We start from the raw sequence: 24,585 nt of genomic DNA, 5'->3' as shown, positions 1-24,585 counted from the left end.
TAAGATAGTTTTGTGAAATTGCTGAAAAAGTCTGTTTCTTAACGTCCTTGTTAGCTCCAATCTATGTTCTTTTGAAAACTAACAAAAAGGGTTACTGGAATATTTTCTGCAAATCAGCGAAATTATTAATTAAATTCACGTACAGAACCTCGGTAGCAGTGAGCATTGTCACTCAGTGATTTTTTACCGCGAACAAAATTGCGGAGCGGCGAGTTGACAGGACGCGGGCCCGCGCGCCGCACCTCGCCATTCACTGTTCTAGGAAACGCACTGCAAACGTGTTGTCTGTCATTTAGTCCGATTCCTCGGGAACTTAGATTAATTGTTACCTTTCGCAGCTATTAGCCAGCCGGCGTAATGCCAAGTTTCCTCAATCGACGGCCGTTTCTCCGAGTACATGTCTAATGTGATACACAAATGATACGCTTGCCCCGACTGCCAGTTGCTCGCCTCGGCGACCAATAACTTAAATAGAGCCTTAGATATTGTGGATATATAATTGCCGGCTTCCTTTACAACTTAGGTATGACGGTTTAAATAGTAGTTGTAATCGTAAAACAAGTGAGTACGACAGTCGGCTTTAGAAGCAATTATATTTGCCCGCTGTTCGCTTGGTTTAGTTAGCTGTAATTAATTTTAAGTATTTTTATTTGCGAATTAAAATTCTTTGGACATGATATACTCTGGTGAAGGCTGTGGGAGTGAGTCCTGTGAACGAACTCCAGTAGATGCTTTGACAAGAGTACACTTTTTCATAGCTTGGTAAGAATCATAGGTTTCTGCGGACGTGCAGTTAGAAAGGTATCTAATTCTGCACGCCAGCAATTCTTGGGATTTTCTTGGCAAGCTCCTTGACTTTAGCTAGGTTTCAACTGATTGACAACTGTCAGTAAATCGAGTCAGACTTCTAGAGGGTCGTGGAACATCCTGTTACACATTTTAATCATTAAAATTCAACGTATCCCCAACAAAGTACTTACATTTTTATTCGTAAATAAAATCAAGAATAGAATTGAAACGTACCTTTATTTTTTACTATAAATAAATAATCAAGATACCGACACAAATAGTTTACGGCTATTAAATTCGATTGTAGCTAATACCTTGATCTAACTTATGTATAATATTTACAACATTTTCGTTACTGGTTCACATGACAATCACAATTCAATTCATTGCAATAATAGAAACATATATTACATACATATTTCAGCAATAATTTTCATCTTGATCGTAATCATGTCTAAGTTTAAAAAGAATCAGTGCAACCAGCACAGTCGATATTAGTCTTTATACGCCTACACATAAAGTTCATTCGGATTCTTCTTCGTCTTGCATGTTTTGGAATGCTTTGGCTGGTGGTTTGAGCATCTTGGTCCTGGTGGCTAGACGCATGGTGGCTGGGCCTAGCTTGTTCTTAGCTACAGGAGCAGATGGCATCCGACCGGCTCCCAAACCTGCCGTCCCCTCGTTCGATACCAACGGTACCTGTAAAGAGAATATGGAAATTAGCTGATTTGGGTATGCAATACAATTTATTATGAATTTCGCTTTTCACCACAAGAGATTATAATAAGTGGTACAAATAGATACAATACGCTTATTATATGAATAGATATCAAAGTACCTATATATTCTGTTAAAAAAAGTATAGGTAAGCATCCATATACTACTGGATCAAATATGGAGATGTGGACTAATGACGATGTGGTATTAAAATTCCTCGATCATATTCAGGGCGTTAATCAGCAAATAAACTACATGCGTGAATACTTAATTAGAATTAGGCAAGTTAATCCAAACAATATTGCGTTCATAGTGGAGTTAATAGCTGCCCTTAAGCCGGATCTGTTCTGTGTAAGTCCTAACTACAAGACACTTGAACCTGTTCCGAGACTTAGTGCACAGAAAAACATAGCACTTTATCTAGACCATAATGTATGGGAATTATTCCAACCATGGAATTAAAGTTTATAAGTTTAAATGCATTCAAAATTAAGAAATGTTTAAGTACATTTTCCATTTATGTTATCTCTGAACGTCATATAAAATTAAAGGCAAGATAGCGGCGAGCCACAAGGCGACTAATGTTTTTCTTTTTATAAGTAAACCCATTACGTGTTTTGTGTTTAAATGTTCCTCCGTCAACATCAAGTCTTTGTTTACCTACGTTTGGATGCACGTCGCAAAATTGTGTGAACTTCGAGTGAGTAGGTATTGACGCATCAGTCTATCAACGAGCAGTATGGCATCCTTACTACCCTATTCTGTTGCCGCCTGTAGACGACATTAATTTGAGTCGGCCTGAAGAAAAAACAGCGCTCTGAATCACTAGACCATAAATGACGGGTGGATTCGCATACATTACTTTTAACGACAGACGAACGCAAGACAATGTGTTATTAGCGATTCATTGTCTAGCCAGGTGAATATCCTAGACGGACGGAAGTCCAGATTTCCTGTGCCATACATACGCGTCGAGTGCGGAGTGTATGGTGATCCGGGGCAACGGCTTCGAGCCAAACAATACCAAGTATAGGGGACTCAATGCCGTTCACTACATGGCTAGACGGTTTTTTGTACCAAGGAAAAAATACCAATCACAATCATAAGGTGATGGATAAATTTTCTTTATTAGGACCGAGCTGCACAGTTGCATGCATGTGCGCATTTTGAGTGTGAAACAACGCCGTGGTCACGACACAGCGTAAATATGATGTTCTTTCTTTTATCGGATTCAGTTAGCGTCCTTTTGCATTTACTGTATGCGAGAATCAATTCAACACAACTTATTCAAATTGTTTTTATTTTCATTTTTGGCATGTATGTTATTTGGATTTTTTTAAAACCAACATGCAACCAGACTGCACAAGATCAGTTCCATGGCTCTGTTTCGTAATTGGGAAAGCTGTAGGTAAAGAACTCTTAAGATTCAAGTCCTTAACTCATTTCCACAACCACTTCCAAGACATAGCATTCAAATACGAATGTTGGCAACACTACCCGGCTTTCTAAGTCATTAGAGAGAGTACCCATAACACATTAGACGCATACCAGCATCCAAGAAAGTGACCGCAGTAACCCGATCAGGGGTACGTCTGCGGCGAGCCTAGCCGGGGCTATCCCACGCGACAATGTTGCCACCAAGTAGGGCTGCTATCTCGAATTTCCCCAAACCCGGACAAACATTCAAAAAACCCGGACATTTGGCGTAAATCGCATTTTTTCGCCGGAGGAGTCCGATAAAAAATAATTAAAAGAAGACCTCATTTTTAATCCATTTGCTATTACCATATACTTAAATTCAATGAGGTGCTTTCTTACATGAAAAGTGTCAGGGTTTTCCGGCCCCCGGACAACCTCCAAACTAGGACAAATCCAGGGAAACCCGGACGGATGGCAGCCCTACTCGCAAGTATGTAGCCGATGATATCGCACGATCTCATTCACCGATCACTATTTATGCTGACGGTATTACGTATAATGTATGGGCGGATATAGTGTGGACAAGTGGTCAGAGCACCAGTAATAGTAATTACAATTTACATCTTTTTATTGTGATTACTGTCGTTTTCAACGCATACATAGCTGCAGGGCCTCGCCTATATGTCTGGATATAAAAATATACATAATCGGTATGCAGTTCACCAATAGAAAGTGTTTGTACTAAATTAAATGTAAATAAAATTATGTCACGTGAGTCAGAATGTCGTGCACTAAATATAGAACAAACTATACAATTATGGCATAAAGCACAATAAAAAATCCGGAAATACCGCCAAAAAGAACTCGCTCGAAATTCTACGAAAGTGGAATAATGCACGGGACACGTTTGTGATTCAGATGTCAGACCCGCCGCATTTCATACTGCGACGCGCAATAAAATAATTTAAGATCTTCATAATATTGTGAATGTGCATAATTTAGAGTTGGCGGTTGTCTTAATATGGGCATTAAAGACAATTACGTTGGCTGCGTGCGGTAACGCGGTGCATATGCGGCGTGCGCGGGCGCAGCGGATCCGATGCAGTTTAGATAGCCGCCGACGACGACTGACGCACTGACGGCTCCGAGACCGACGCTTTTGTCGCAGCTCTCGAGGAAAACTGTTATTGTCGTATTGTTGCTAATATTTAATGCGACCTACTATAAGGTAGCCAAATATAGCATTCTGACAATAGGTTAGTTGTTGAAACATGATATTTTTCTATCTAAACTGAGGATCTAAAAATATGATATTGAGTGAGACACCGCAACAGAAGCATTGGCAGGAAGAATTATAAGATAGGTATAAATTCAACTAATCTTAGATTAGGAACCTGATCCTAATTTAGAGTATAGAATGAACTACTTCGAATTACACCAACATGAATTAGACCACGCTATTGATAGCGGCAACATAGTCGATGTTGCAATGTAAATAGGAATATGCAGATGAAGCGAAATATGTATCCAGCTTTGATAAGGCGTGTCATTTTCCATATCTACGCAATTACGTAGCAAGAGGCCTGTGTGGCGATCTTGACGGAAATTTATGTATTAGGGATACTTAATACTTATGGAACTTGCAACTTTGTGTCAAAGTTATATACACCTCTACAACTAATAAAAGAAATCGTCCTTTCTAGACGATTTTTGATTCAAATGAAATTGCAGTTTTGCTACATAAGGATTTCAGTATATGGTAGATAATGGTTGGGCCTAGAGTTCGACAGTTTTTGTACAATATGACCTATTTAACAATAAAACTGATACACGCTTCAGATACGCCGACGTACGCAGAGCAATTTAAATTAGATACCGTGGCTCTGTGGGAATACTTATTTTCAGGCCGATGATATCTTTGGAGTTATCGTGCGAAACATCCGAGTGTCTCGATGCACCTATTTAGCATACTTGGTGTGTCAAGGCTGGTACCGTGCCAACCGTATGTCATTACCTGTGCACACTTATTGTAAATTGTGCTAAGAATTCTTATGCGACGTGAATCAGTATCTCTCTCCCTTTGTATGAAATCGGCGAGTCAATTTGAGCGCAGAGATTTGATGGCGAAGAGCGCAGTTGATAATATCTGAGATTTTCAGATCAACTCATGAGATAACTGTTTATGCTTTTAGCTTCCAGAACGAAATTGCAATGGCCAGGGATAATAAAGTTTTTGAAGAATGTAAAAGTAAATTATAATTCTACGGACAGCTTGAAGTACTTTCGTAGCGGTTTCAAATGCAACTCCACAAAATAATGTAAAAATAAGTGAAATGCAACAATGGTGAGTTTTATTGCTATCGTTAACATGACTCTGCATTTGGCGTAGTCGGGATATAACATATTTGTAGTTCCAAAAGAAGATGGCTTATCCATCTAGCATAAAAATGAGTTCTATATAAATATACAATAACTTATACTATTATTTACAAGTGACAAGGCTTCGCTAGGTTAGCGAGTATGTGAACTAAATGTTCCCACGTCTAAGACCGATCGTGCACCGCGATACGCAGTCGCTGTCATGCAACTAATCTACCTAAATCATGACGAGACTTATTTGAATAAAATTACTATTATCATAAAAACAAACGATCCTGTAACCTAATCCCAAGTATTTGAGGCGAAATAATTGATCAGTATGTTTGTACTGTGTTCCAAACCATTACTGTCAGAGCGAACTTTTTATGGGTCATCATATCGAATATAAGACTATGTGTGGAGATAAAATCTTAAACGTGTTTTAGATTCCTTGGTAGTTAGGAAATATTGCTATGGAAATGACATTTACAGTGATATTTGTATGCTCTACCTGTTCCTGCTATTGCCATTAGAAAGTTCATAGTCTCAATGTAATAACAATAAGTACCGACTTAACATACCGATGTTGTTCTATCTTATTAGACTTAACTGACAGACTCTATCCAACTATTTACAGTATATGTAGCATCTTAAAACATTTGGCGCAAAAGAGACAACGTTATTCAATTAATCCTTTATATCTGGTGTAAGCGAAACTTGGACTGTTTGTATGTCTTAGCAGACATCTTCGTCATAGCCACAAATCAATGTTACCATCACGTCATTGTTTACATGCAACAATTCAGTTTCGAGACAAACAATGCAAGCTTTATTATCATTCATAAAAAGAACGATAAATCTTCCCGTAAGTATTACGTGCAGGTGACGCTAATATGTGTGCGCATACATTGAAGGGATTACTAGTTTCAATGTCAAGTAAATAAGTCTTCCATAGCTGGGGTTCGTGTAGTTTCCACATCTGCATACGAATTGCGGGACTTCAAGCTTGCGTCGTTTATGAGCGAGGTGCACACGAACCGCCGCCGGTGACGGACATGCAAATACTGCACACCCACTGATTACGCCCGCGCTCTGCATCTGCATACTTTTTAACCAGAACGACACCTCCGCCGAGAAGTTTGATGCGGAGCAATAAACTATCATCAGTATGCAACGCACTTTACTTAATCCCAAACAATCGACACAAAGTATACGATTTTAAAATATCTCCACGTCGTGACACCTCAAAATGGAAAGAACACTCATAAAAAATATTCCGTTGAAAAATAAAAAGCTAGATAAGCTGTAAACGACGCGTGTCCATCCAATGGTACAGTGTATCGTTATGTTTTCACATTAAAGCATACAATCGTATCGATAAAGACAACCGTAAAGTTTCGATTTAAGTGTCTCGAGCCTACATTCAGCTCATTTCAGACGGCGGCCTTCGTCCGCTTACGAGTGGCGAACGTGCTAAAAGGCGTACTAAATAGGTCCCTACCGAGTAGTCACACATTTAAAAACGTAAAATACATTCGTACTAAAACGATAATGGTGTCTGATCTGATAATGTTTCGATTTTACGCGACTCATAAGAAATGCGAAGGCGACATAATAGAGTGTACGCGTATGAGTATCAGCTCGGCGTGGACCTTATTTCTCGGGTTATGTACGCGCTGCTGTCATTGTTAATTCTAACTTAAACGAGCCCTCGGGCCAGGGCCGCGGCTCCTTGCCCACTACGCCTAGAATAGGATATCAGCTTATGCTTGTTTACGACCGACTTATTGAGTCGCCGTACTTATTTCCTTAGATTCAAAATCATCTAATTTAAGGATGACATTAAAACGAACGACAGGACTTAAGTTTACCTGGGCTTATGAGCGGTGCAATGACCTGTGGTAATGAAATAAAATTCGTTTGTAAACGGTACGAAATAATTAAACAGTGCAGTGGTTGTGTGCAGTGCAAGCGAGCAGCGGGTGTGGTCGGCGAGCGCGGCCAATTTGCATTGTGTCTGGAGTGTGGCGAGCTGGCCGGACCTCCCCCCGCCCCGCGTCAACGTAATGCTCCTTGTATTTTAATTCATTTTGATTTTAAATTTCGATGAACGCACGAGCTCAATTAATCTTCAATTAAATTTAAGTTAACCCTGTAGGTATTCATGACGCGTCATTTTACGAAAATTATGTTTTTTGTACAGACCCGCAGCAATTTAAATTGATTATTAATGTAAGGACAGCCAGTTACACAGTGATTATGGTAAATAATTTTGGTGTTTTCGAGAACTGTACAAATGAATACGACAGTGGGGATTGTAATGGCATGAATAGTGGAGTTATTTCGAGCCTTGAAGCGTGGTCAATTTTAGTTGGGTTCGTTATTAAAGCATGTTTGACAGGTGAATTATGGTATCCTATTAAAGTGTACAAACAATGTGCAGCACGAGGTAGATAGTGGTGCTCGTGTAAAAGATTGCGCGCGGCGAGCGGGGCCGGGGCGATTTGTAATACGCCAGAGCGCTACATTGTTGCAAGTCTGCCAGTGCAAGCTATTAGTGCAGCGCGTTATCCGAACCAAATCCCGCTCCACTGCTAATTCTGCACTTTGCACGCTTTTGTATACACAGCTTTATTCACTGCAAGCCATCGCGTGTCAGATTGACATTGACGACTGAACTTTGAAAGAGTTTTATTCTGAGTGTTGATTTTTTTCTGATTTTTAAATACCTAAGTATGGTTACGTTTCTGTTAGCATTTTTTCTACTAATTCAGCTACGCTACAAATAAATAAGGAATCCTCCATTATCAAATTAGATATCTTTCAGAATTTGTCAAATGTGAACATGTATTCTTGTTTACTTAACTACAACTTAACGAATTTCCCTATGGCTAACAAAACTTCAAAGATAATATATTATTTGCAGCCCACCGTATTTTGTAATATGTAAAGGTATTAATGTGAAACAGTTGGTAGGTACTGAAATTAATCGTTGCGTATGCATTACGATTCGCAACCCCCTATATCATCTGAGTACCAGTGCTAAAAGCTATACAGCGTGAGCGCAGAAGTATTAATTGTACCCGGTTAGAGTCTGCACACATTTCATAAGCGTTGACAGACCTATGGAGCAGGGAAATCAGTTAGTGTGAATACTTCACTACATTATATATAATGAGGCTGTCGCGACTATGCCTGGGAGATAAATCAACAAGCACCATATTTTCAGTTCCGTACATAGAGAAATATTTGCTAGCATTCATTTAATTGTTGGGACAGCAATTACTTTTCAAAATAACGGACGCATTAGATATACACTTTCCTGGCTGTACATTACTTTATAGAATTGATGTCTTAAACATTGAAAATTACATGACAACCGTATCACTCGAACAAAGGTCTATTGCCTAGCAATCGAATACCATCAGCCTCGGTATAAAATATCTGTCTGCCTCTTAATGAACCGTGGGCAGATGTCAAGTGAATAAACTAGAAACTATACAACCTCACTGATCCCGAATTATCCTCTATTCATGCAATCAAGTGTCGGAAATCTAACAAATAACATTGCACGAAGATTGGGGCCACGTTCTGATCAGTTTTGTTAAAGCTGTAATGCTCTTATTACCTGGGGTCCGATTCTCCTAATTTTACTTAAGCGACATACGATTCACGTTCGACTCGGTTCGACTGAGATCCAATCCCGACTCGATTACGATTGAAGCGTATGTGGCATTCCGCTATTTTTTCTTTGAAATAAACGTTTCTATCCTTTTCTGTCATTCAATAATGAATCATTTTGTCTGCAAATGATTTACGATTGCAAAATGATTGTACAGCAAACTACCGTATAGACCAAAATTACCAAAATAGCCGACCAATCGCACACCAATCAAATGTCAATCGAATACGATTGGTCTTTTATTAGTAGCAGAATGCCCGATATGGTTAAAACTGCTATTGCGATCATATTGCGATTCGATTTCTATTCGATTTTGACATTATTAACTTAGGAGAATCGGGCCCCTGTACTATGACAACCGTGCTGATTGTACCACGGAATTGTCATTTAAATGTCGACCGGATAAATGGCGTCTGAGCGGGCCATTCTTAGGGCCAGCGAAATATTTTCGCATGATTTATGGAGGCTAAATGCGATATTGGAACTTGAGTTGCACTTTCGATACTTGCCAAGGAAACTATTTGAGTGTATGTAGTGCGAAATAACTTGTCTAACATTTGTGCTAACATGCGCCTAGCGTTATTAATGTGGTGGATTCAAAATATGTACAACGCATAGAAAGGAATGAGTGCATACCTAAGAGACGTTTGATGAAAAGAGTAACCATGGAGTTTCTTGCCCATTCTTCTCCTTAGGAAACTACTTTTGGAATGGGCAACTAGAATCAAACTTAAATTTGACGTTAATAAGTGCTTGTAAAGACCTAAATGAAATAAATGATTTGACTTTGATCTATCGTCTGTACAAACAGTTACCATTTTAAGGGAAATTATTTCAAAACGCTAACAATTAGTACATTGATGAAGGCAGAGAAATAAGGCCACAATATGCCACATCAATCCATTGAACCGCAACGTCAAGAATAAGCCCCCTCCAGGGTGAATACGAATGCAACATTGTTGCAGTACCATCAACAAATAGAGCAACAGTCTTTACTGCCGTGTAATGGCCAGGTACAGAGAAATGGCTAACACAATTACTGGTAACAACTGACATGTTCCTGACGTATGCAGATAATTTGTACCTAGTGCTGCTACTTCCTCTTGTTACGGCAGAATCAAGGGGAATGGAGGTAAATTATATACAAGATTTGTTCGTAAATTAATATGGATGAGATTAGTATAGGTACTAGTTTCCCGATTCAAGCCGCCACATTAATTTAATAGGTAACTTAAAGCAACTTAACCTATTGCACTTTAACATTTTTAGAGGTTTTCTTAGACGCCATTCGTAAGATTTTTTTTTTTTTCAATTAATACGTTGGGATATCCCAACATAGTTGGGAAAAAAGGCTCGGAGGATAATGACTTTAGAGGAAACCCCGAAAGTTATTACTAAGTAGAGCTAGAAAAAAATCTGATTCCACGATCCCCACATGCGAAACAAAGCTTAAGAGAAAGCAGCTTTGGTTAGTTAGACGGTGGTGATAACAACCCATTTTACTCTTAGGCTTAAAGAAATGGTAATGGCGGAAACCATCAGAAAATACTCTATCTAAGCTTACCTACCTGATCTAAACTTATCAAACATTTGAGTATTATGGTAGAATGCAATGTGAAAGCCACAATTATCACTTGGACCCCACATCCGCTGTGCCAGATTGATGTTAACATTTACTCAAACTTTATCTTTTCATTTTTGTGCCTTTCCGACCGGTTGAGAGGCGGTTTCAGTAAAAGTAAAAAAGGGTAGATTTTTAAGACATCGCATTTTGGAGTCCCAAAATAAAGTTTATTGTCAGCGTGCGTGGGTTGCGTTGCGGCCCTTTATTTTGTAAATAAAAGAGTTCCCTTTCCGAAGTGCACGTCCACTTTTCATATTAAGAGAGAATTTCATATCGGACGCATTCGGCTGCAACATTGTATGAAGTTATTCGTAAAATGCATCGGCGAATATTAATGATATGCGATTTAACTAATTTAAATAATTTTTCACTGAAGCGCAATTTATTGATATTAAAACATGCATTCAGGTTACTGTTTAATGCCATTCGTATTTTTAATTTGTTTCTGGATATTAATTTAGCTTAATGAATTGAAATTATTGTACTTATAAATATTCAAGTTTATTTGAGCAGGCGAAACTGTTGAAACCATAACGAGACCTTTAGCAACAATGTACTAAATAGGTCGCCTTTCTCAAATTTTCTGTTTCTGGGAGACGGTGAAAAGAGTTAAATCTATAAATATGTAGAGGAAGTCAATATTAGCTTCTAAGATCTGTGTTATCTATGATTAGATGTGGTTTATCAGACGATTAAAAATCTACACTTGAGCAAAGCAAGAAAAGGCAACTACATAAAGGCTTAGACATAGATTATCACTTATAATACCACAAGAGCTTCAAAATTATCGGGTATTTTCCGATAGGTTCGTTGCAAACAAATGAAGGAGTCAAGTTTTTCAGGTTAAAAAATAACGAGCGCGAAGCGCGAGTGATTTTTCCTGAAAAACTTGACGACTTTATTTGTTTGCAGGGAACCTTGAGGGAAATGCCAGATAATTATGAAGCTCGTGTGGTATTCGGGAGATTATTTTTCCGTCCCAAATGTCGGCCACAACCTGTCAGTTTGACGTAGCAACGACCAGAGAAAATATTCAAAAAATTTTCAGTATAATACCATGTAGGTTGTACCACGTGACGTCGAATGGTGCAATTCTATTGGTCGATATTTGGGTCGGAAAAATAATCACTGGAATTACATTGTAAAAAGTCACGTCATTTGAATGTCCTACAGTCTCAAGTGATATGACAGACAGTAATATTTTACGCCGTTTTACTGTTTCCAATTTGACTATAACATTGTCACCGAAGATTTCTTATTGAATTCTCGTAACTCCTGTATCTTACGTTTAGAGTGTATGGTGCAAACCACCTCGCGACGGTAGCTACACAATGTTACTGAACATTTTAGATTTGTATGTAAGTACTTCGGACGGGCGTGTGAAATAGGGTTGTATCTACAAAACGGGCAATAAGCAGATAGACGTAGATGGAGAAAGACAGGCCGTGTCCTGAGTGCGATGTGGGCTAGAAGATAAAATTCGTAATTTATTGAAATTAAGTTAGTTACAAAAGACGACGTCTCCAGTCTCCATGTCTTTTAAACTACACAGAAATTAAATGCAAAGACAGCAACAAAGTTCAATAAAGTTGTTTTAAGTCATAAGTTCTATTGATGAAAAGAACTTATAAAAATAATGAAAGTTTGCTTATTTTCAGTTACTATGTATTATAAACATAGTCAGTGAATGGTAATGCCAATTAAAAGCATGAATTTATTGTAGCTTTCGAACCCCTTGGTTTTACTACGCGGAAATAGGTACATCTCGAATAACTCTTTAAAGACTACTAAGGAAGTGAAAAGATCTCAGCACCACAATTGGCAATCTTTGGCACATGTTTTAAACACATTAGTCCGGCAGTGCCAAGACACGAAGGCACTCGTCGTGTTGACACAGCACTCGGCGCAGCCATGCACCGCGAGCGCCGAGCCCCGAGCCGGACAGATGTGCAAACTCATCAAGGACATGCCAATATGCATGAGGCGACGCGCGCTGACGCCACCCAACACATTTCAATATTACCTTAAGCAAATCTACCAGCAAAACTGACAGACGGACTTTTACAATTCAACCAACCTTTGTCTGAGTATCGTGTAAGGTAAACGTACCAATAGTCGTCGGATTTCGGAAATCACTGACTTTGAAGCGCTATTGTGTGTTAAATATTTAATAAAAAATGAAAATTTTTGCATGACGTGATAGAGTATTTATTCATTATTCTAAATAACTAATGTTTTTTTAATCATTTTGATGGGTTTATATACTTATTAAGGCAAAAGTAAAAAAAGGGCGATTTGTACCAATAGTCGTCTGATTTGTACGGATACTCGTCAAATATTCCCAGTACTCGTCAACTTTTAATGCTAATGTAAACTCTTTGCTCTTGAACATAAGGTTCAAGTTATTAAAAATGTTTATGTGCTTGAATTTGTTTACACTTAACATTAGATAGGTATATAGATAAAAAACCAAATTCCTATTTAGAATAGCAGGTCATAATCTGTTAGAAGAGCAGATATTCAATAAAACAGATACATCTAGTTGCATTTAAATTTATATTCCTATCTATCAAACGCTTGGAATCACAAAACCAGTCTATAAAATATATGTTATATTTCTTAATCACAATAACCATGCAGTCATGTGCATATGTAGCACTAGTAAAATAATTACTTTTAAAATATTTAAATTGTAAAATAAAATAATTAGTATTCACAAAAAATAAAAGCCACAATCATTTATAGCTTTCCGCGAAATAATTACTAACATTCATAGATATGTAGGTAAGGTTGTCCTTCATCAAAACTTCTGAACTGCTTAGCGCATGCTAAGTACCATTTGCAAAAATCTCTATAGACAGTTCAAACTTTCTACTGTCTTAAAGGTATCAATCAAAAAATAAAATATGATTAGGTACAACTAACCGTTCAAATCCAGTAATAATAATATCTAATAAGCCCCACACTGCATCTGAGGCGGATGACGGGGAGTAGCGACCCCGCGGGGCTATATGTATATCCGAGTGCTCCGGGGAGAGTATACTGTCCCCCATCTCCGGCCTGCTGGAGTGAAGGTCTCCCGCCTCTTGGCTTGCCTTCATTGGCCGACCAGAGTGGAGTCGCCAGAGCAGGGTTAGCAGCCCTGCTCGGAAGGTAGATGCCTCGTGGTAAGTGGCGGGTGGGCCGGTGATGCTGGACCCACAGGGAGCGCGTGATCTGCGTTTAAAGTCCGCCGAGATATCCTCATCCTTCAGCTGCTCATGTACCTGTTGCCCTCTTGTTGCGATTTAGCGACTGATTCCCGGGGGCCCAGTAAGTGAGGTGGCGAGTCTATACCTGCCATTTTAACATGTATTTTATACATTGTCATCGGCAAGTGCCATAGTTCCTCATCATCATCAGCCTTTTTTCCCAACTATGTTGGGGTCGGCTTCCAGTCTAACCGGATTCAGTTCAGTACCAGTGCTTTACAAGAAGCGACTGCCTATCTGACCTCCTCAACCCAGTTACCCAGGCAACCCAATACCCCTTGGTTAGACTGGTGTGAGATTTACTGGCTTTTGACTACCCATAACGACTGCCAAGGATGTTCAATGACAGCCGGGACCTACAGTTTAACGTGCCATCCGAAACACAGTCATTGGTGTCATTGCAGGATATATTTAGAAAGTACATACAAACTTAGAAAAGTTGCATTGGTACTTGCCTGACCTGGAATCGAACCCGCGTCCTCATACTTGAGAGGTTGATTCTTGGCCCACCAGGCCACCACGATTTTTTTTCCAGGTGCCATAGTTTCTATAGTTTCCTATATCCTAATCCACTAACATCCCAACGAAATAGCCCAAGTAGTTTTCCTCCATAGTTAGCAATACTTTAGCACAGAACCCAAGATTCTCCTTGGGTTCATTTCTACAGTATATATATACAGGGATAATGGTCGGTTTTGTGTCACCATTTCATTAAAGTTGTCTCAACACGGCGTTTTAAATTTTCTTGCTGCATCTGATGGTGTGTGTGGCCCTTGATTTACAGCTTTTATGACTTTTAAAAGGCCCTCTTGCTTGTGGTTTCTTTCAGTCATGATCTGCTATTAAAATTACGATCATGCAATCACTAAATACAGACAATTTTAAATAAAAAAATCTTACTTAAGATTACTTTTTACGCATTAATATCGAATACGACAAGCAAATTAGTGACAACGATGGAAGCTATGTCATCTTAGTTTTAAAACTGATTTTAATATTTTTTGAATCAAAACTAGTTGAATGACATAATTTGTATACAGGCGCTATTAAGGCACGTTAGGAAGACGCGTGACGAAATACAGTTATTTCGAACAAAAAGCATAGTCTAAGAACAGTCAATTTTGTTTGCCACAAATTGTAATCCAAGCGTAGTAGAAACAAAGGCTAGAGCTAGACCTACTTGTACCCAAAGCGGTAGATCTTAATCGAATGGCGGAGGCCTACAGCGGCCAACATATACCTGAAAAAACACTCGTAGAAAGTGCATACTTATAGAAAACAGGGGATTTAACCATTAAGAAACATATGAATTGAATCGAATAACATGACTGTGTACGTGCATCTAGAACCAGCAGAGTAAAATTTACCCCTAAGAAAAAGCTTAAAAGAAACGCAGTTTTATGAACAAATGTAGTCTAAACCTTAAATATGTTTATTCTAGACAGTTATCAATTTTGTAAAAGTCCCGATATTAGCTAATTATTGGCATTTTGTACTGTAAAACACAAAATATCCTCATCATGACGAATTTAGGTGCAACTTTTGAGTATGTCCCAGTAGTCGTCATAATAATTGCAAAATTGACGGGTTTTGGGTCAAATGGGAGTTTTGAAGTACCAATAGATGTCACATTAAAAAAATATATCTTCTATGTTAAAAGTATTCCAAATTGCATATTACATCGCTAGCAAATAAACTTAACTACCTAATTAAACAAAGAAACATACCACAGAGCCCACTGGAGTTATGTAAATCAAAACACAAAACCACGTGGTGAGTTTCACTTTTGACAGCTGAACTTCACGAAAAAACGATTTTGTTAGGGCACACACGTTTCAAATAACATATCTTAGAAGCCGTGACTGTTAAAACCCCGTATTGTTATTTCAATTGTGCAATATATTATCAAGAATATGTTGATATATAAACCGGCCCATTTTAAGTTCAGTAGAAAATAATAATAAACGTTTTAAGATTAATTGACGACTATTGGGGCATGACGACTTCACCCGCGTTTACCTTAAATCCATCATACCACTATTGCAAAATTGCAAGTTTACAAATCGAAATATTGTACAGCCAAACGAAAACAGTATTTACTATATGCGTTAAACTGCATTTGCATACTCACTGAGTACACAGCAATAAATTTACTCAATCTGTTAACTGAAATCGAATCTGTAGGAAGGCTTCTAAATCATAACACACTTCTCTTAGATCGTCAAGACATATATCACTTTGCAAGCCGCCATTAAATCATGCTACAAACACAACCATTATTTGCTTAATAAAACTTGCATACACCGCAAACCTACACTTAGGTTTAGATTGAAAAACATATGATGCCATTTAATATCGCATCATCGTCCTCAAGTTGTAATCATCGCAGGGAAATCTGTAATCTAGGTAATTGTGATATGGGATATAAATTGCTTGTATTCAGTATTATACGTTAATAGGTAGGCTAATCACCGCCGGCTCATTGAGTACATAATATACGACGTGTGGAGGTTGCAACAATGTAAGGAGCGGCGCGCGGGGGGACAGGCGCGGACGGCGAGACGGCCCACGGCAGACACCCGACAAATGACTAAATTGCCTCGGAACCAATAACGGTAAGATATTTTATGTGAGATAGTGTTACGTGTCGGGTGACCATGGTTCCCAACTGTTGACTGGTGGGCTGCACCTTTATCCTGATGAAAAATCGGACGCTTCAAATGGGAGTGAAAAACAATGGAACGTTGCAGATTTATGCGTCCAAATTATCATATTACCAGACAACATGTTTTGACGCCACATACGAAAATTCGCAATGCAATGAGTTAAATACACTATTGCCACTTAAAGATACTGAACAAAGGACTCCTCACAAAACTAATGATCAAAGTAACTGTATAGCAACGCGATTGCCAGCGATTTCATCACGTAGGCGTTTTCTATTTACAATTAACTATGTGATGTCCTCTTTACATAAGTCCCTTTCATAATGATATTCATGGTACACAAGTATTGTGTCGATGCCAGCACAGCGATTGTTATATAGTCAATACTTCGATAGCGGTCTCAACGAGAGGTTTTCGTTTTCTGTTTGTTTCGCTAAATATTTCATTTTGAAATATAAAGGCATTATTTTGGCATCGATATACCACTGTGTCCTTTTACTTACACGATCAATTGTTTGCGCAAATTATCTTTTTTATGTGACAGCCTCAAAGTTCATTTTGCTATTGCAAAATAGCAATTGTTTTCTAATCACACATTGTAACTACAATTTACACTGTACGGACGCAGTGTTTATGTAAATCCCGTATAATATTACTGTACGCAGGTCAGGTGTTACGATAATTAATGGTACACACACGCCCTGAGCATTGCACACCTCAGAAATCATACACTTAGCATCTACGCAGCACTTTATATTGTAAGACTGGCTGACTACAATTTTCATTATTCCTGGCTTATAAAATTAAACAAAAAAAATCCGAAGGTTCGTATATAGAATTATGGAAAAAAAGAGAATGCACATAAAGAAGTGCATTGTATTATATTCAAAGTTAGTGCGAATGTCGACGAATGCAAAGGGCCTTATTACCGCGGCCCTTGTATAAATGATTGATGACATACGCCTCCAAGCTCACAGGTATCGGTGGAAACTAAATAATGAGTCACACTGCCATCTGGCTTCTAAAGGACAGATTCCCGACTGTGCTATGACTATTCATGAGCAATAGAATCCTAATAGAATGTTCGACATTTGGTTAAATGTTTAAACAATCACTTATTACGCAGTTGGCGTTTAGAATTTTATGCACTTTTGTTTCAAGTTTATGACAATCTTGCACAATAGCGAACACAACTGTCCATCTGGCGTAATCGGTATAAATTCAGAGGATATTTTTAACAACATTGTTTTTATTATTTTTCTCCAACAAAAATGTGGAAATAAGTGACATTACATACTTTAAAACGACCTCAATACTGATCCTGGTCCTGCCGCAAAGCTTCAGGGATCATATTTACGTATTCTCGATACAAATCGTGGTTACTAGCACATCACACCGTGATGCTGAGTGATCTGTGACACGCTGCACTTACGTGCCTCGTTTATTTGCGTCAAATAGCGTGCCCTCGCGACGTCTAAATGCACCAATAATTGCATCGTGACGCGACGCTTACGACGGTCTAATAAGCTGCATGCGTTAGTAATGTTTGTATCGAAATGTTTAGCGCACCGTATATTTTTAGAAGGCTTCAAAGTGAGAAAAGCTACAATTTGACAAGTTTTATCTTGAAAAATAAATCTATACATATCTACATTTAGCCAGACTGGTATAATTTTCCCCTTCATTGTAAAAATGAAGCAACTTTTTGGTAAATACGAACATATACGGTGATTTATAATATAATTTAGGTTAAAATCACATAATTCCTCAGCCACTTTAAATTTCTGGGCGCTTTCGTTTATCTTTACTTCATCTTGCGAAATTACTTCACTCATCTGTATCTACTCAATCTATCGACAGGTTGATATTACCAAAGGTTTCAATAAATATCTCATCTCTTCTCTATACTTTATTTGGGGACGGTTCCTTTTGATTTGTTTTGGCGCCTCTATCGATATTTAGTCGCCCTATTTAACCAATCTGTCTTTTGAATATAAAGCAGTTCTCTACCTTTCGTGTGTGTATTTAAATACATACTTACACGTCTCCAAATACATATATATTTATGTACCCAATTTCACATCTGTATTACTGTATTATTTCCATAGAATGTGAACAAAGGGTTAATATTTATTTATTTAAACCATATAGGTTACAGGTATCAGGCAACTATGGCCTGATATACACCTATGTCTAAGGAACATTATAGTATTATACACACATAGATGCATAAATTACAATGCAGGACGTAAACGTCAAAAGTGCACGAGTTAATGGCGGGCCATCAGCGTAGCTCTAATGCGTTGCAATGCCAAATAAAACGAGCGCGCAAATTGTTTTAAATGGCCAGGTAGGCTCATGCCCGCCTGATCTACAGACGGGCCTTATTGCCAAAAACGATGTAAAAACATATTTAGAGTACCGTGGGGATGGAGCAAAACGATGTTTGAGATTGTTTAGAGTAAATTGCCTAATGGAGGCAATTTTAAAATAATATTAGACTAAAGTAATATAAAACATACCTACATATTTTTTTTCGAGAGATCTCAACGTATTGAACTCACAGTCTAATCAAGTATACTTTGTAGTGGATTACTAACGACTTAGGTACTCAAAAGTTTAGCTTTATTTTAATTAATATTTTTTTATACAATTTTTATTTTAAACTGGCCACTATAATTGACTTGCCTAAATAATACAAAAACGTTTGAATGCAGTTTCATTGAATTGGTATTCAATAAAATATATCAAATTGAGTCAGAAAAACAAGGTGCTAAATTTTTACGACCATACCTTTGCTTAGGCAAAAATAAAACAGAGACAAGATTTAATGACATAACCTCTTTGGACACTTAAATTGTCAAACGAACGCAAAAAAGAAAAAAAAAACATATAAATTGGAAGAACCAAAGAGGTAATAATTAAATGTTGGTTTGTAACGATTCACGCTTGACCACAGCCTGCAGGTTTTACGATTCCGTAGCAAGAACAAGGTTAAAGATATTATTTGGCCTGAACTAATTAGTCACGTCAAAAGCGAAATGGAGTTATAATTCATTTTACTCGACGCAAGATAATGGAACGCTTTATTTTTTCTCTAAACCTTTACGACCCACATTCTTTTGTAATATTAGTTTCGACAGGTTGCATTCTTTAGACTGTTTACATTTTGATTTTCCTTGTTGGATGCGCTCAGGTATATTAGCGCTGTCACAACCATGCCTTATGGGTTGCAATAGTTCAAGTCACACAGATAGTAGTTACACAGATAAATTCGATAACTGTAGGCTCACACTCATTGTAGTACATCCAATACCAAACATAACATTTGAACTCGCAGTAATTATGACAGTTAGTTATGGGCAAAGAAGGAATGTCAAGGAAGGGGAAAGAATTGATTAACCTACTACAGACTACAAAACGGGTCCATAGGCATTATAGGAGCAAGTTCAAAAATCATAGACTGCTCGTCTTATCTATTGGGCACTAAGGTCATTGGTCCAGGGCGATCTGCTAGGGGGGACCTTTTTTGTCAGTGACTAGGTTCCCCTACAAGGTAACGACTGTCCTGGATTTGGGTTCTCTTAGTAAAATAACAGTGACTTACCGGCTCCGTTTCTCCCTGGCTCTCCTTGCCGAGACCCTCGCCCTTGCTCCATCCCATCTTCTCCAACATCTTGAAGCCTTTGTTCTCTGGTGCGATAGACCTGGCAGATAATATTGCAATTTTAAGGGAGCTTTGATCAAATATGTGCAAAAGTACTTAAGAGTACAAATTATTTTTCTTGTCATCTTTAGCATACACTCTTGCGAAACTGGGGAATTGACAATTCTGGCCTTATTCTCAAAGTAATAAGGTTGAAAATTAAATGAAAGTTAACTTTCTAAACTGTTCGGATAGCTGCGCAACATGACGCGATAACTTTTGGTGTAAAAATCTAACTAGCTATTTATATTTCGGTACATAGTAGTAGATACAATGTGGAATTTTCTACAAATCATACTGAGGTACGTGTAATCAAATACTTAATCATAATTTTCTCACGAGTTTTACATGAAATAAATGTGTTTTTATTTATTTATTTTAAAATATGACGATCTTAAAACCCCAGTTTATCATACTCACGTGTTGATATCAGTGCTCTGCGTCTTTTCCGAATGATGCGAAGATCCCACAGTCTCTCTCCGTGCCTGCGCTCTGTCATTATACGCCGTCTCTTCAATAGCGAGTGGCTTCGGAGCATATTTGTTCTTCAACCGAGCTAATTCTAGCTGGTGCTGCTTCTGAACATTGCAGGTACGCGTGTATGCGACTTTCTTCTCTTTTTCTATGGCTGTAGGGTTGGATTTTGTTTAATCACGTATGTATGATAAAGTGATATAGATTACGCAACGAAAATTGAATTTAGAATCTCTAATAAGTTTTAACACTTGCAAGGCATTTCTGAAGCTTCGTCAAAAGATAAAAAATAGGTCAATAGGTCGCTTAGGTTTGAAATTGTAATATGTACTACATAGTTTTTGTTTAGAGACTGTGAAATAACATAAGTATGTTTTTACGATTTAGTTAAGTTTACCTTCCATAAGTAATCCAGGTTCGCAGTGCCCACACGTGTCATTGCCTGGGTGGATATGACATAACAACTTCGTCTCACCTAATTGTAAGGTGCTACCATGGACTATCTGCAACAGACAAAACATTGGTTTAATAAATATTAATATGACAGGCAGTGAATGTTTTAGTAATGGCATATTTTTAAATGTAATACTAACGAATATGGAGAAGGGTTGCTAGAGACAGAGTACAATGGAAATTGTTAGAGGAGGCCTTTTCCAAGAGGCACACTGAACTCGAGAGATTTTTTATAACTTTATAGATAATCATATTACAAGGAAGAAAGCAGGCTGTTTCATCAGCGACCCTTTTTTTAACCAGTTCAATAGTATCGGAGCTTTTATCGTAAAATATGTATTATTTCTTATATACGCGTCAATAGTAAAGCCAAAGGTACACATTGAAGTAGATTGGTGAACAAAGTATTACCTCCATAGGCAGGCTCATGATTTGGCTCTCAGACATTCGAGTGCCGTTGAGTATCGTCCCATTCTTAGAGCCGAGGTCAGTCGCCATGTATAAGTTGCGAGAAGCGTCGAATTGGATGTCCAAATGATTCTGAAAATAAACAAATACATTTCAGGACACTTGATCTCCGAATAAAATTACCAACTTATTTTTAAACGATTTCAAAAAAGAGATTTTTGTGCTCAATTATTTCGCGTTTGGCTGAACCGATTTTGATGCGACCTTCAGCATAGTGTTCAGACAGAGTTAGGAGAAGGTTTTTTAGGCTATTATCAATGTTGGTTTTATTTATTGTAGAAAGTTTTTAAGTGATTAAATCTTTTGTAGTTTCATAAGGTGCCACATGGTCGGTGATGCTAAATGACATCTACGGCGACCATAGAAACCAAACAAAGTGCCTGTTTAGCATAGCTCAAAAGGCTCAAAATTTAAGTCAATATATTTTTAGAAGACCACCAAAATACTGTCTGTCACTGTCTTTAAAGTATAACTTACCCTAGAAACATTATGATCTCTAAGCAATATAGTGTGTTGTTCTCCCTCCCTGCCAACAGTGCCGCCATCTTTGGTGACGATGAACAAGCTGCCCACGCGCAGCTTCGGTAGCGTCGTCTCGCGGACAATCACGCGCATGCATGGCGGGTGATGCTTAGCCACGGATTCTAGACCAAAGTAAATAAGGGTTATTTGATACTTATTAACATATTCTAAGGTTTTTGTATGTAAGTAAATAAAAAAATAAATGGTTTACTTATTAAGTCTTGGCATACAAATATACATATAAATGTATTCTTGTAGCAACTTGTCTTGTTTAGATATAAGTTACAGGACCCAGTACAGATCTAATGGTTCCTGAGACTAGCCTGTTCAAACCAGTAAGCTATGAAACAAACTCATCAGGTTTTATAATATTAGTGCAGACAGCTCCTTTATGTCAACTACAAGCAAACACCTTTCATTCCATGTATAAACACAGAAACATTCTGGAATACAAGAAACACATCACAGTTGTGTTAACATAATTTACCATCATCACTAGCAGTTGAAGTGCTAATGTTTGACTTTTTATCTTCTTCATCATCAGCCTCATTTTCAGTGCTTGTGTCGCTGCATTCTCCATCTTCCAACTCTTCAGGCACAACTGCTTTACCATTTGATTCTTCTATCTTCTCTTTTTCAACATCAGGAGTTGTTTCATCTTTATCTACGTCTTCTTTCAAATCTTCTTTCTTACTCTCATCTGAAGAGTCATTCTTCTTCACTCTCTTTGAGTGATTTTTCTTCTGTTTGGGTTTCTTTTTCTCATCCTTTATTTCCGCTGGTTTATCCTGTAATATAACATTTAGAGCGTTGGTATGGGTGTAACCATTCATCATAGTATTTACCTAAGGCTGTTTTGCCTCGGAGTGAAACCTGAGATAAGTTTTTCGTCAGGTTATCTATATCTTCTTCCGTTTTTCTTTCCTGAAAATATAACACAGCATTAAATATATTAAATACTCTTTCATACAGTCCTTTACCAATTTTTGTTTGGTGGTAAAAACTGACCATTTTATGTTTTTTAGCTTTTCTCTTCTCGTGGGCCAACAATGCTGCATTGGAGGCACTCCTGTCAGGATAGGAGTGAAACACAAATGTCTTCTTTTCATCTGAGTAGTAGTAGTAACATTCTGTGTCCGTGTGGTAGTATAGACCAAGTTCCTGAAATTAAGTTTGAAATAAAGCTGTAGTTAATTTTAATGGTGCAGTGAAGGTGCAGGGAAAATGGCTTCTGCCCTAATTTGGTATCTATTCATATGATTTTTAGATTCCTGTCACATTAATTATCCCACTTGTTATGGCCATTTCCAGACCCTAGTGTAGACTATGTGATTAATTACCATATTTAATTTGGACAGACAGACAGTTACTTTGGCATTTATAAAATTATCAAGAATTTTACTGAGTAAATCAAAATTAGAAATAGTTGTTAACTTACCGAATTATAATAATATCCAGTCTTATAATCGTAGTACATGCCAGCAGACTCGACATACACCATTCCAGTTTCCTTCAATGCATCTTGTGCGACCTCTGCCACCTGCTCCGCTATGCTCTTGGATTCTTTATTATCATTTACATTCCAGCCAGCATCTTCCAATTTCTCTTCTATATTACCTTCTTTTGAGTTTTTAACCTTTTTGCTATCAATTGTTTCATCAGTTGTTTGTGTAGATCGGTTTCTACATTTTGTAGATTGTGGTACTTCATTTGTTTTTACATTGTCTTTGGAAGCTTCTAGATGATTTGTTTGTTCCTGTTTTGAAGTAGGTTCTGTGCTGTTGTTGGTTTGAGTATTTACAGATTTCGAATCGGAACTGGGATTATTTTCCTGTAAGATAAAGTGGTTTTGTTTTCCAAATTCAACTATGTACCTAATAAATATATATGAAGTAGGAACACAGAAATTTGTAAAGAGTATCTATTTGCTATACATTTAAGTACAAGTAACTTAGTATTCAAATATATACAAATTTTAGGTTAGAGATTGTTTATTTACCATTTCTTTAATCCGATGTTTAAGTTTTGTTATAATATGATTTTTCTTCTTAATACACTGCCTCATTTTAAGTATCAGTCTTAATATTTCTGGTCGATATTTCAAAGAAAGACGAAGAGTCCTTAAATTAAAACTATTTTTGGTCTTCTTGCTACGTGATTCAGTCATCTTGATGTTAAGGAAAGCACAATAAAAAATAACTATATTCCACCGCAGTTGTATTTATTTTGAATAAAAGTAATTACGATAGATCTGAATACTTTTTAAATCTATAAAATCTCAATTTTCTATTATTTACTGTTTGACTTGCTTGGCTGACAAGTCGCTGCAATCTCAATGACAGTGACAATCGATGACGACTGACGTAACAAACAGAATGACAGTGACAATTGAGTTAACGTCAACAGTTTTTTTCCAGAAAGCATAGACAACGAGAACCTCCTTTCTTGCAAGAGGA

At 37.6% G+C, this 24,585-nt stretch overlaps 1 protein-coding gene across 2 annotated transcripts; it reads right to left on the bottom strand.

The window, feature by feature from the left end:
• Positions 1-1,007: 1,007 nt before the first annotated feature.
• LOC110370539 (angiogenic factor with G patch and FHA domains 1) lies at positions 1,008-24,466 on the bottom strand. 2 transcript variants are annotated; one of them, XM_064038190.1, is made up of 11 exons: positions 24,129-24,466; positions 23,568-23,960; positions 23,138-23,290; positions 23,003-23,053; positions 22,617-22,917; positions 22,085-22,251; positions 21,551-21,679; positions 21,084-21,189; positions 20,633-20,840; positions 20,114-20,213; positions 1,008-1,488 (listed from the first exon to the last, which is right to left on the bottom strand). In XM_064038190.1, the coding sequence occupies exons 1-11, from the start codon at positions 24,294-24,296 to the stop codon at positions 1,312-1,314; spliced, it is 1,953 nt and encodes a 650-aa protein (XP_063894260.1). In that variant the 5' UTR covers positions 24,297-24,466; the 3' UTR covers positions 1,008-1,311. The 2 variants fall into 2 exon arrangements, with proteins under 2 accessions (XP_063894260.1, XP_063894262.1); XM_064038192.1 differs by lacking the exon at positions 22,617-22,917 and having other exon boundaries at positions 22,975-23,053.
• Between the last annotated feature and the right edge of the window lie 119 nt (positions 24,467-24,585).

This window comes from Helicoverpa armigera, chromosome 15 (genome assembly GCF_030705265.1).
Source record: "Helicoverpa armigera isolate CAAS_96S chromosome 15, ASM3070526v1, whole genome shotgun sequence".
NCBI lineage: Eukaryota > Metazoa > Arthropoda > Insecta > Lepidoptera > Noctuidae > Helicoverpa > Helicoverpa armigera.
This window is presented reverse-complemented; position numbering and strand designations above follow the sequence as displayed.

What these genes read in the sequence shown, in the direction of transcription:
- LOC110370539 (XM_064038190.1), bottom strand. Translation starts at nt 24,296, where the DNA reads ATGACTGAATCACGTAGCAAGAAGACCAAAAATAGTTTTAATTTAAGG. An exon ending in ACCTGGATTACTTATGGAAG is followed by an intron (nt 20,841 to 21,083) that starts GTAAACTTAACT and finishes CCAACCCTACAG; the next exon opens with CCATAGAAAAAGAGAAGAAA. An exon ending in CAGAGCACTGATATCAACAC is followed by an intron (nt 20,214 to 20,632) that starts GTGAGTATGATA and finishes ATTATCTGCCAG; the next exon opens with GTCTATCGCACCAGAGAACA.